The 13,001-nt window shown below is 42.7% G+C and overlaps 1 protein-coding gene across 9 annotated transcripts in view; it reads left to right on the plus strand.

The window, feature by feature from the left end:
• SFMBT2 (Scm like with four mbt domains 2) overlaps positions 1 to 13,001 on the plus strand; it is a 242,210-nt gene that overhangs the window by 170,236 nt on the left and 58,973 nt on the right. For all 9 annotated transcript variants that reach the window (XM_046679942.1, XM_046679939.1, XM_046679948.1 and 6 more), the window contains 2 exons: positions 220 to 302; positions 6,274 to 6,400. In XM_046679942.1, coding sequence (XP_046535898.1) covers positions 220 to 302; positions 6,274 to 6,400 — 210 coding nt within the window. The remainder of the gene's footprint in view (positions 1 to 219; positions 303 to 6,273; positions 6,401 to 13,001) is intronic.

Genomic DNA, 13,001 nt, shown 5'->3' on the forward strand with positions numbered 1-13,001 from the left:
ATGGTACACCTTACCTGCATTTAGTACTTTACACTTTTTGAAATATTTCACTCAACTCTCATAAAATCTGATGTGCGCTCAGGCTCAAGAAAGGGCTTCCCCCTTTGGGGGCCTATGCTTGCACTCCTTATGATTTTAATTACTGACACGCCCTAAAGCTGTTCATTGATCGAGGTTTAGTCTGATGAGTGCTGTTTTGTCCGTGTTTGTTGTGTACAGGTTACTCTGGCCAGGACTTCGACTGGGCGGATTATCACAAGCAGTGTGGGACAGAAGAAGCACCTCCCTTCTGCTTCAGAAATGTAAGAAGCTTGGTTTTTGCTACTCCTTTTGTCATAGATGTCAAGTTTTATGAGTTTTGTAGGTTGAATTCTATTTATTGAGCAAGATTCGAGTGCTCCCGTGTGTCATAGGATCCTAAAACTTCCCTCGTTTATGAGAAGCCCTCCTTCGAGGTTGTGTGTTAGTTGAGGTGATGCTGGGCCGTGGTACCAAGTCGACTGCTGAATGGAAAGTGGCTCAGACATGTTGTGAGTTTAGTTCTCACTCAGGGAAGGGTCCAGGGTGTTCTGATTGGCGCCTGGGTCTCCTCCTTGTGGTGAGCCTCGGGCTAGATCAGAATTTGGCTTCATTGTCTGAATCTAGTGAGCAAATAGGAAGAGATCCAAGAGAAGAGATCCCGAGTTGTAAACACGGTCACTGATATTGACACATCGTACTCCGTTCTCCTTCCATTGGTGACAGCTAGTCACTTGGCTGCACCATGAGTGAGGCTGGGAAATGTGCCCTGGCTGGCTACTCTTCCCCGCCACGATTCCACACAATGGAGGAAGGAGGAGGAATTTCGGTGGACAGAGAGCCACCTGTGCCACCATTAGCTATGCCCTTGCTGTGCAGTGTAACATTTGATAAGCCCATGGATCTAGGTTCTCTGCCCCTCAGGTGTGTTCTTAAAATATATTCTTAAATTTTTTTCTATTGGATTACTTTAATAAGATGCTGGTCCAACCATTTTGTGCTTTGCTTACTTTAAGCCACTTCCTTGTTGAAATAGAGCTTATTGGCACGCTGTCTCATAAAATAGCAGTGTGTGTGTGTGTGTGTGTGCGCGCCCGCACGTGTGTACTCGCTTAGTTACAGGAGTTGGTTGTATAAAGTAGTTTATAAATTATTCATTTAAACTTCAGTGCCCCCAGGAACTATGAAAAGGGAGGTGGATGATTATTTGTGTTTTTAGAATGAGGCCTAAATGTAGAGCCTAATGTGTTGAGCATGCTTTTAGTTGTTAGAGTTAATTCCTTACACTGAGGAAAAAAGACCCAGCCCTCCATTTGGGGACTGCAGATCCTCCAGCGCACAGGGCTCCCAAATCAAAGACGTGTGCTCCTAGAACTGCTGATTCATTGCCACCCGGCGTGTAATTTGTACTCTGGGGGGTAACAGAATATGAGAATGGAGAGATGGGAAGGGTTGCCTTGATAGAGAGAAGTTCATTACCGACCATAAGTCAAAAACGGATTTTGGAGGATTAAGTAGATTGATTACTGGGTCAACTTGTCCTCATACTTGCAGAAACAAATCAGTGACAGAGTTGGAAATCAGGGCTCCCTAAAGGATTAAATGAACTTTCTACTTGGTGACGTTGCCTTTGCACCAAGGTGGTTTTTCTGTAGCACTGAAAGGACTGTATGGTCTGTGTTTAGGTTTTGTGATGGGGACAGCTGTGTAACTACACCATCATGAGGATAGCATCTGGTTAGCTTGTAAGGCTTCTTCAGTCCAGTGCAGTCTTACTAGACGTTTTACTATATTGACGTCACTTGTCACAGGGTGTGCTGGCCTCATTGCCTTTCATTCAGGATCACGGAAACACTTGATCACGTCTCCAAACCCCTTTGAGATTGTGCTTTCCACCTGATAAGAGAGATATTCCTTCCCTGACTCTTTAACCTTGGGGGGAAAATCCTGGCATCTCCGTTAGTTCTGTATTTAGGGAGTTGTTTCTTCTGTGACACCATAGGTCCTCCGAAGCTTCCTTTTATTTGTCCTCTGCTCCCATTCAGCCAGCCATCGTCCAAATGGATTTTAATAGTGGAGCAAGTAGCTACATCCCCAGGTGGCCTCTGAGCGTTCAGGATTTAACTACCAAGATTAACCCTATCTTAATGACTATGCTGGCGTCTTCATTAGGAATGCACTTGTTACATGTATGCCCCCCCTTTGTTTCTGGTTCTCTGTTTATTTAATCGACAGTATTGTTATCTGCCTGTTGGCATATGCATTGCATTACTGGGACTTGGCTGAATTTTGTGAGCTTTCTACAAGTGCTCTTTAATGGAATACTTATTATGAATTCATTTTTTAATCATACATCTCCTGTGTACTAGAGGAGACAGAGTGTAGAAGTGGATGCTTAGAAAATGTTTCCCTGGGGATGTTTAACAATCAGAGGCCGTTCTGAAATGGATTGACACAGCCAAATGCTTAGTGAAATAAACTCGCGGGTAATAGTTTTGCTATTGATCCTTTATAAATTACCCTCAAGCAGTGAGTTGAAATGAAAATAGGTTATACGGTTGTAGCTTTCCCTTATTAAGTAGGGTAAAGTGCGTTTTAAGTTACTTAGAGGCTTTTCAGGCAGCCTATCGAGTTGTATTATCAAAAAGAAGGTCAATACATAGTACACGTGGATGAGGCAGGATGACTTGCAGAAACATAGCCCACCTAGAATTTCTTTGACTCCTCTTTCCAAAGAAATGTAAAGGAAAGGAGCAAATTGGTATCTTAACATACATTGGATAATTTTACTCTGGTTACTAAAAGGTATAATTGCGTTTTAACAACGTATATAAAAAGACGTGAAGAAGTGAATTCCTTGGGTTTCTTTCCATGAGTCACATAAAGATGTTATCTCTGTTACTGACAGGAACCTGTTTGTCTCAGTTTACATATTTCAAAATAGACATATTTATATAGTATTATAACATCTGATTGAAATTTATAGTAGTTGGCGATTTTGGAAAATTTTGTAGTTATTTTAAAAATAATGTTAGGAGGGAGTTTTGCTCCTACTTTGGCTGAGTAAGCTCATACTGAATTGACCCTCCTACGATAGCAGTATAAACTGTGCCTACATCTTTGGCTGACCCCTGAACCATGTATTTCCCAGTCAGACTTCAGGCAGCCTACCTAAGGATGAAAGAACTAAACTGAGATTTACTCTGCTCCTCAAGAGACAGAGTGTATAGTTTAAGTCCAGCCAAGTTGATGGATTGCTAAAACAGAAAAATCAACACTCTTGGGAGAAATGTAACACAATCCAGAGTTTCTATGACATAACCTGTAAAACATCCAGATTTCAATCCACAGTTGTTCAACACATGAAGAAATCAGAAAATCTGACTCATTTCTAGTAGGAGAGATAATTAGCAGAGAACAAGTCAACATGACCCAGATGTTGGAATTAGCACACAAGTATTTTAAAGTCGCTGTTATATTTAAGCTGAGTGGTGGAAAGCAGTGGTTTCCAAAATGTGGTCCTTAGGCCTGCAACTTCAGCGTCACCTGAGAGCTTGTTGGAAATACCAGTTCTCTGGCCTCAGCTCAAATCAACTGAATCACAAACTTTGGGATGAGGCCCAGCAGTCCATGTTTTTAAAAGGTTCTGTAGGTGATTCTGATATACCCTAAAGTTTGAGAACCATTGATGTAAAGAATACTGTCATAATGAGTGAAAAGATAGGAAGTGTCAGAACAGAAGTAGAAAGTATGAAAAAGAGAAATTCTAGATCTGAGAAAAATACAATATCTGAAAGAAGCAAATTTATTGGAGGGAAGTAATAGCAGAATAGATATGAGAGAGGAAGGAGTTCATGACCTTGAAGATAGAAATTATCCCATCTGAAGAACAGAGAGAAGAAAAAGATTGGCGTGTTGGGGGGGTGGAGGAAATGAACAAAATCTCAGGGCTCTGTGGGGCAGTGTCGTGTGTCATTGGAGACCTAGAAGACGCGGCCACCGAGACTGAGAAAGAAAAAATTTATGAAGAAATAAAGGCCCCAAATTTACAAAGTAGCTGAAAGATCTAAATTTACAGGTTCCAGAATCTCAGTGAACCCCCAAGCAGCCTAAATACCAAGAAACCCAATGTAGTCAAATGGCCGATAACCAACCTAAAGAGAAAAATCTGGAAAGATTTTTCAAAGAAAAATGATACATTCCCAATAGAGGAATGACAATTTGAATAACAACAAACTTCTCCTCAGAAACAACAGAGGCCAAAAGGCAGAGAACCAGCCTCGTGAGCGTGCTGAAAGAAAAAAGTGTAATTCTACCTCCAGTAAAAATATACTTCAGGAAGGAAGAGAAAAACAGACACTTCACCGGAGAGGATATACTAATGACGAACACGTGGAAAACTGCTCAGCATGATTAGTTGTAGGAAAAAATGCAAGTTCAAACCATGATGTGATGCCATTAGATCTACCTCTTAGAATGGCTAAAATGTGAAAACCTGGCAATATCAAGTGCTGATGAGGCTCTGTAGCGGCTGATACTCCATATACCGTTGATGGGAATGTCAGATGGTATATTGGAAAATAATTTGGCAGTTTCTTAGAAACATACATTTTACCGTATGAATAGGAGCCAGCAGTCCTATTTCTAGAGAAATAAAAACCATGTTACAGGCTGAATTACATCCCTGCAAAATTCATATGATTAAGTCCTAACCCCCAGGGCCTCAGAAGGTGACTGTATTTGGAGTCAGAGTCTTTCAAGAGGGAAGGAAGGTAAAATCAGGTCATACGGGTGGGCCCTCGTCCACTGTGACTGATGTCCTTATAAGAAGAGGAGAGTAGGACGCAGACCACCTGCAGAGAGGAAAGACCACGCGGAGACACAGGGAGAAGATGGTCGTCTACAAGCCAAGGAGAGAGGCCTCAAGAGAAGCAGCCCTGAACACACCTGATCGCGGACGTCCATCCTCCAGAACTGTGAGGCAATAAAAGTCTAAGTCCTCTGCTCTGTGATATTTTGTTATGGTGGCTTGAGCGGACTAATATGCTTATGTTCACACACAAACTTGTCCTTGAATGTTTATAGCAGCTTTATTCCCAGTCACCACATATTAGAAACAACTCAGATGCCCTTCAACTGGTGGATGGATCGACAAGCTGTGGTACCTCTATATACATGATTCCATTTTTATGACATTATGGAAAAGGTGGAATTAGGAACAGAAAGAGATCGGCGGTGTGGGGCCAGCCCGGTGGTGCAGCGGTTAAGTTCGCACGTTCCGCTTCTTGGCGGCCCGGGGTTCGCCGGTTCCGATCCCGGGTGTGGACATGGCACCGCTTGGCACGCCATGCTGTGGTAGGCGTCCCACATATAAAGCAGAGGAAGATGGGCATGATGTTAGCTCACGGCCAGGCTTCCCTAGCAAAAAAGAGGAGGATTGGCAGCAGTTAGCTCAGGGCTAATCTTCCTCAAAAAAAAAAAAGGAAAGAGATCGGCGGTCCAGGCATTGGTGTCTAGAAGGATTGATTACTGAAGGGCTAGTGCAAGGGGGTTTTGGAGAGAAGGAACTATTCTGTATCTTGAACGTGGTTATGGCCGCATGACTGTATGCATTTATCTAACAGCCCTACCCTCATAGAACAGTGCACCAAAAAGGGTGAATTTTCCTATATGTAAGTTTTTAGAAAGTGAATTTAGAAAGTAAATAAAGATAAAAAGGAACAAAGCACAAAGGAAAAATAAAGACTATTTTGGATAAAAGAAAACTATGGGAATTCATCTCCAGCACACCTGCACTGAAAGAAATGCTAAAGGACACTCTTCAGGCTGAAGGAAAATGATACCAGCTGGATACTCCATCTATTTCCTTTAAAATCCTCGAATATGTCCACCTCTAGTGGTCGTGAGGAATATAGGGAAGTAGAAGACATGATTTGTACCTCCGTGGTTCTGTAGAAGTAAGGGTGCGCGTGGAACTGGAAAGAGAGAACGTCTTCATCCTATTACTCCTTCAGCAAATATCATTAGGCACCTGCTGTGTGCCAAGGGGAGTTCTGATTTCTGGGATACAGATGAAGAAGCGTGGTTCTTTCCTCATGAATGGTGAGAAAGATAGACATGGGAACGAGCCTGTCTGTCTGATACATAAGATGTGTGCGTGTGTGTGTGTGTGTATTTCGACTTCACCAGCTCTGTTGCGCCTGTTATCTTGCTGTGGTATCTCCTGGCTCAGTGTCAGTTCTCTGTCTCTTTCAGACATCCTTCAGTCGGGGTTTCACAAAGAACATGAAGCTGGAAGCCGTCAACCCCAGGAATCCAGGAGAACTCTGTGTGGCCTCTGTCGTCAGTGTGAAGGGGAGGTTAATGTGGCTTCGCCTGGAAGGTATGCACAGTTAGTCCTCACCCTGAAGGATGTGGGGTCCGAGTGGAAGTGGCAGGGCGCAGACGTCTTCAGCACTTCTCGGAAGTGCCCCTTTCGTGTTCCTCTTCTGGAAACAGATCTTAAATTATTCGGTGTTCTTAAATAAGTGAAACGAATCAAATATAAATTTGTTCAGAGTCTCTCATCTTAGCTAATAATTTCATGAAATGAGATGCTGGTGTGATAATTATGTTTGGAACGCAGTGGTCTTTTTACATCTATGATTATGAAAGCTAATGTCACAATTAAATTAATGTGAGTCGCTGAAACTGGCATTTGAGGTCTTGGTTATTATGAGGATAAAATTATATATTTGCATTTTCATGTGAATAATGCCTTTTACTTTGGTTCCTTCCTTAGACGTTTAATTTTTCCTTAAAATAGTAACTGGAGAAGACTTTCGCCCCACATAAATAATAAACAGGATTTAGTCTTGTTTGCTGAATGGTGTTTTAACTGTTCTTTATAGCGACATGTTATTTACAGTTGTACAGATAATGCACAGAACAGTGTACTCTGTAAGCAGAACCTTGATCAGATTTTGGATTTAGATAGAAGACCATTTTCCAGATGTTATATTTTCATGAGAAAGAATTAAAATAAGTTTTGTATGGAAGGTTTTTCCATCTTTCTGTGGTTTAAAATACTTTGGGGTTTTCTGTTTGTTTGTTTTTCAGCTTCATAACATTCAGTAGTTATTTCAAATGTGTATGGAAAAGCAATAAGACTAGATATGAATAATAAAATAGTTTTTCCTGGTCATATTTTAAATCTTATGACATGCTCACACCACTCTTAGAATAGAAAGTTTGGAAGGTCGTGAAATCGGTGCCAATATCTTCATCCTTATGTCCTTAATAAGCAAGTCTAAAAAGCATTGAAATTTTTTTAGATAGGCCTCCCATTCATAAATATTATATAGTCCAAGAAAAGGAGAATGGTAGAGAACAGTGATTTTAGCTGAATATCATATATGTCATTAATGCCAAGAAACTAGTTTAAAACATTGCTATGATTTAGGATTTCAAGATCAATTTAAAATAAAAGGAATTCTCAGAAAGTTGATGGCTTTGTGGATTTTCAAGTAGAATGGTGTTTTGTCGGAATTAGCCGAAATGTAGACAGAGGCTTAACAGTCATGTTCCTGCCGCCACAGGAGTAGAACATGACCTTATTTTGGTTACTACGTGTAGAGTTGAGTCAACCGCTCTTGGAAAAACAAGATGCCCTCCGTGATTCCGAATGCCTGCGTTGAACTCGCTGCCTCCTACTCTGCTAAGTAAGCCGTATTAGGAGACAGGAGTCTTGTTCGCATTATTAATTTGAAAATGAAAATGGTGAAGCTCAAAGCCCACGTTCCATCATTATTTAGCACCTTGCGGTTAAAATTCTGTGCCATTCATCATTTATTTAGCAGTTTGTACTTCCAAATACTTTGCGTCTATTAGTTACCTGGCACAGACAGCAGTAAGAGTGCCCGGATTTTTATAGATGGAGAAACTGGCTAAGCCATTAAGATACGCCTGGGGCTCAGTTTCATTGCGCTTGATGTCGTCTTTGTTACCGAATTCGCCAGCCCCTACAGCTTCCCAATTCTTCAAAAGAATGAGGAACCACATTTAGTGTATGTTTAACATTTTGGACAGTCTTTTTTCTCTTTATGGTTGTTTTTCTTTGGATGTAAATTTCTGGTTTTATAGCACAGAAACGTGAGTCAGCTCATGCCAGCTCTTTTTCTTAGTCTTCAGAGTGCTTTCATCCGTGTGCTAAGGAAAATTAGTTAGCATTAGGAAGCAGATCAGAAAATAGATTGCCCGTTTCGCCAGATCTTATACATTTAAAAAATTTTTTTAAACAATCTGTTGAATATTATCTACCTGGAATTATTAGTCAACATTATGCATCTGGCTCATCACAACGTAAAATTCCATTTAATCTCCTTAATCTTGCTTGGACTTTGGGTCTTTGTTTTGTTTTGGTTTTGGCTTTTACTGAACCTTTTAAAGTGACAGCAAGCTTAATGGCCCTTATTTCTCATGATTTCACAGTTTTATGTATATACTGTTTTCTTTCCTCAGTCCGGGGGCCATAATATGAGAGATTCACCACGGTCACTTTGTGGCCGTTAAATTATTTTTATGATGCTGGCGATTCTGATTATAGACCATTGATCTGACACTTTAAATTTATAAATGCTTCGTCACAATTTTTTAATTATTCTTATGCATTAAATTGATTTGAAATATCTTGAACACATGGCTGCTTGACCACTTTTAGGTAATTAAAGTGATCATTCTTATTTAGTATTTGACTTCTCTGGAAGTCAATCGTTCTTTAAGTGTCTATAAAGGAGCTGCTGTTGAAGAGGGAGTAATGAATAAAATATATGAGATTGGTGTAGTATTATTTTAGGTGCATATTTGAAAAGAATTTCAGGCTCTCACAAACCTCTGACAGTGAGCGAGGGCAATTTATGATTATGGGGTTTTGTGTTTCAGAAGGGATGTCTTGGTGTTTTCTCTGATGTTAATATTCTGCTCTCGGTGATCGTATCCACAATGTTGCGCATTTTCCGCATGATATCAATTACTTTCCATTTTAGTGCCTTTAGTTTTGCAGCCACACAGACTGGCTCACACACGCATCCACCAGCATTCTCACAAGCCATCACTTTATGGTCATTTCAGATCATTTTCTTGTGAGACAGCTAGGCTGTGGGTGTTCTGTTTGCCCTCCCAGCCCTGAGACTCCCCAGGAAGGTCTCTGTTTCTGCATTGCCTTCCTTGGTTTCTCTTATCCCCATTATTATTAATACTATTTTATATCATAAAAGAACGACGACAGGCTTCATTTCTACTAAGTTGTGTAGCGCCTTGAGTTATGGCTACTGCAGAAATTTTTGTAGAAAGCCTTAGAACGTGAGCCACACAGCCTGGTTTTGAAATTGGGAGCAGCGTTCAAATAAAAACGGGTGAGAAATTCTCTGTTAGTTTCTTTGTATTTCTAATGTAGAGAGAGAATGACAGCCCCGTAGGATTCCATACCCAGTGCCTCTCAGTTCCAGTTTGTTAAAAAGAAACGTGCAGAGAACAAAAAGCAAAGACAACCCAAAGTCTCCAGGTCTGAGGAGAAGTGTCCAAATGTGAGTGCAGGCAGCTTACCTCACGCCATCAGCTCACGTTATTACAGGCATCATGGTCTTTGCTTTTTGCTGCCCTCTGAAAGGAAATCTGGAGAGAATAAAAGTTTTCCACAGTCACCATGGGGAAGCATACTGTATAAATTTCGGTCTGTGAATCTGTGCTCTGTGTAGCTTCTCAGAGTTCAGGTATTGAATCCATTCACAGTGAACTTTGCAGTCCACGCTGATGAGCACAGGACACACAGGGCCTGGTCCGGATGTGGTCCCTGATTTCTGCAGGTGACGGCCACTGTGACCAACGTGTGGACCCCAAGTCTGTGCTCGCGTAGCGTTTCAGCGTAGGTATTTAAGTGCAAGGCTCAGGGACAGTTCAAGGTCGAATGTGAACCCTCCTTTTCCGCTCTTAAGTAATGCATGCCCTTCAGAATTGTCCAGTGGCGTTTTCTGATTTATCTGATTTTCTGGCAGCTTCTTGGCTGTGGTGGGATAGGTCTCTTGGCATGTGGTCCTCTGCTGGTTTCCTTTTCTCCGTTTAAGTTTTACGCACCCTCTGAGGTCAGGGACCCTGTCCTTGCACTCTTTACCTGCCACTGGCAGTGTCCCAGACGGGTTACCTGTGTTGTTGGGAATGATGGGAGAAGGATGCAGACCTTTTACTTTTGACACATGGCCTTCCACATATCCTCTCTCTTTTGCCCTTCTCTCTTCCCTGTTCTCAGCCATCGCTTGGTCTTTCTGACTCTAAGTCGCTCTGATTCCTCTTTTCTAGAACGTGAACCTTCAGCCATCTACCTGGGCGGAGGTGTCACCTGGCTCTAATTGCTTCCTACAGAGACTTCCAATCAGCTGCCCAGTTCTGCCCTTCTCATCCCTCGCCTCCAGTTCGCTGTCCATCTAGGGTCCCGAGGCCTGAACTAGCTCGCTTCTTGCCTTCCTTGTCCTCTGTGCTTTGTAGCTTCTCAAATATTTGATGGATGAATAAATGAGCGAGTGAACAAATGAATGAGTGAATGAATGAGGTAACATACACAGCAAGGTTGGTGGAGTTTTGTGCTGAGCCCCTTGTGGCAAACTCGATTCCATGTCAGGCATGGGGATGAGAGCCAAAACCAGGTGGGCATGAAAAAATATTTTAAGAGAGGGCCTGGGTCATTCCTGTACCAGATTCCTGGAAAATTAAATCTGCTTTGGACCAGGTGATCTTATTAGGACTGAGAAGATGTTGGCGTTCCTGGACCAGTCCCCAGATTTTCACATTTGCGGTGGGACAGACCCCATTGAGATTCTGATGAAAGCTGTTGAGACTCAGAAAACTGCACTTGCACATGTATACCGTTTTTGATGCCATTTCAGACAATTCATGGGCCCTCTCAAAACAATCCTTGGCTAGACCTCCTTGGAATTCGTAGACCCCAGATCAGAACCCCTGCAGGACAGATTCTCGAGAGATAATAATAGATCTTAGATCTGTGCTGTCCCATGTGTAACTTCTAGCCACATGTGGCCATTTCATTTTAAATTAATGAAGATTAAATTAGAATTTCTGTTCCTCAGTTACACACTCTGCAATCAAATTCTCAATAGTCACTTGAGGCTAGAGGCTGCTGTTTTGGACAGCACAGATGCAGAACATTTCCATCCTTGTATAAAGTTCTTTGGGACAGTGCCATTCTAGATGCTCAGATCAAGTCAGAATTAAATTCTGCATGTCTCTCGAGGCCCAGAACTCACATTTTCTTGGAATGTGGAGGCAGTAAAATGAAATTTACTCTGATAACTAGCTCAATGCCAGGCTATAAGTTTTAACCACCGCAGAGACCCTTGACGCCTTTGAATAGAAAGGGAAGTACCCAGTCGAGCAGCTAACACATACCGTGACCTTGCCTCGTCGTCAGGAATAAGAGCGGGAAGATCACCTCTGCCTCATTCCGTCCTTCGCGTCCCACATGAGTAGATATCATTGGTGGTTTGTACCCGGTCCTCTATCATGCAAGGGAGTCTGGGAGTTGAATTTCCAAATCTCCATGCCCTGCAGGCAGAGGGGAAGGTGGCAGTTGGTGCTGAGAGCCAGCCAGCCATAACCAGCATTCCCTCTCTCTACCCAATCATAAAAGAAGACTTGGTTTTGTGGAAGTGGAATATAGAAGATCTTAGATTACATACTGAAATGTTGGAGGCTTATTTTTTTCATAGAAGTAGCTGGTAAACAAGAGGTATCATCTTTTAAATTAAGTAATAACACAGGACATGCCTGGTTAGCTCTGCTCCTACGTTTGGGCCGGGATCAGTGGATAAACAGGATGCATTCGCCCTGACGACTCACACCCCTTGTATGGCAGGTACCATGTCCTTTCTGTTACTAGTAATCACCTTTCCTATCTCCATTTTTTCCCCTCATATTCAGTTTTCCTCTTGTTGAAAAGGCTAATGTAGATGCTCCAGGTCTTGCTTGGGTTGGTTTTTCCTTGGGATGTTTTGTTTTTCATGGAAGTTTTTTCTCCATCATCGTAATTCTCCATCTCTAGGTGGTTTGCGTCCCTTTGCCTCTTAGCCGAGTTTTACCTGTGTGGATCCCTCCTCCACAGTCCCCTCCATCTTTTCCGGGATGCGGGCCAGGCAGGTTACTCTTCCTGCCAACTTTTCCTTACCTAAGTGTCCTTGGTTTCCCTTTTGTTTTGCTTTCCCCACATGTAAAGGTCAGAGTTCTTCACGGTCCTGTCCTTCTCCAGGGCCCACGCTGTCTCATCTCTCTGTGCCTTCAGGGGGCAGTTCTGTGCTGACCGACCCAGCTCCCCAACTCTCACAGGCCACATATTCGTAACTCCCCTTTGCCTCCACCTGCACAACATCTCCACACCGACGTTGCATTTCCCAACCACACGGTGCTATTGTAGCCCCCATATTTTCTTCTCCAGTATCAAGTCTGACCTAATGGCACCGTGATTTTACCCAAGTTAGAAACCAGAAAAACTCCTGTCTGTGTGCCCCGCTCCCGTTGCCCCACGACCTTGTCACTTCAGTGTCTCAGCGCCCTCTCTCCATCTCTGGCTCTCTCTGCGCACTGCCATGCTCCAATCCACGTCTTCAACCCCTACCCTTATGACTTCAGAAGTCTGCTAGCTGCTCTCTGCCACCTTCATGGGGCTGCAAGAGTGAGCGCCGTACGGCACAGTCCCTGCCTTCCTCCTCCTGTTGCACCAGTGTGTATTTCTTACAGAGTGGAGACTCAAGTTCCGGAACAGGGCATTGAGCGTCCGCCTACCAGCGTGCACCTCTGCTTCTGGGTGTGTCATATGGAGTGCTTTGCAAGTGGGAAATCTCTTTTCTCATTTGTGCAACTCTGTAAAATGTATATACGATAATGGATTCTGCCATCTAGGCTGGTTGTGGAGACCGGCTGACAGCATTAATGTCTGTAAG

The sequence above is a fragment of the Equus quagga genome, chromosome 12, assembly GCF_021613505.1.
Source record: "Equus quagga isolate Etosha38 chromosome 12, UCLA_HA_Equagga_1.0, whole genome shotgun sequence".
NCBI classification, from domain to species: domain Eukaryota; kingdom Metazoa; phylum Chordata; class Mammalia; order Perissodactyla; family Equidae; genus Equus; species Equus quagga.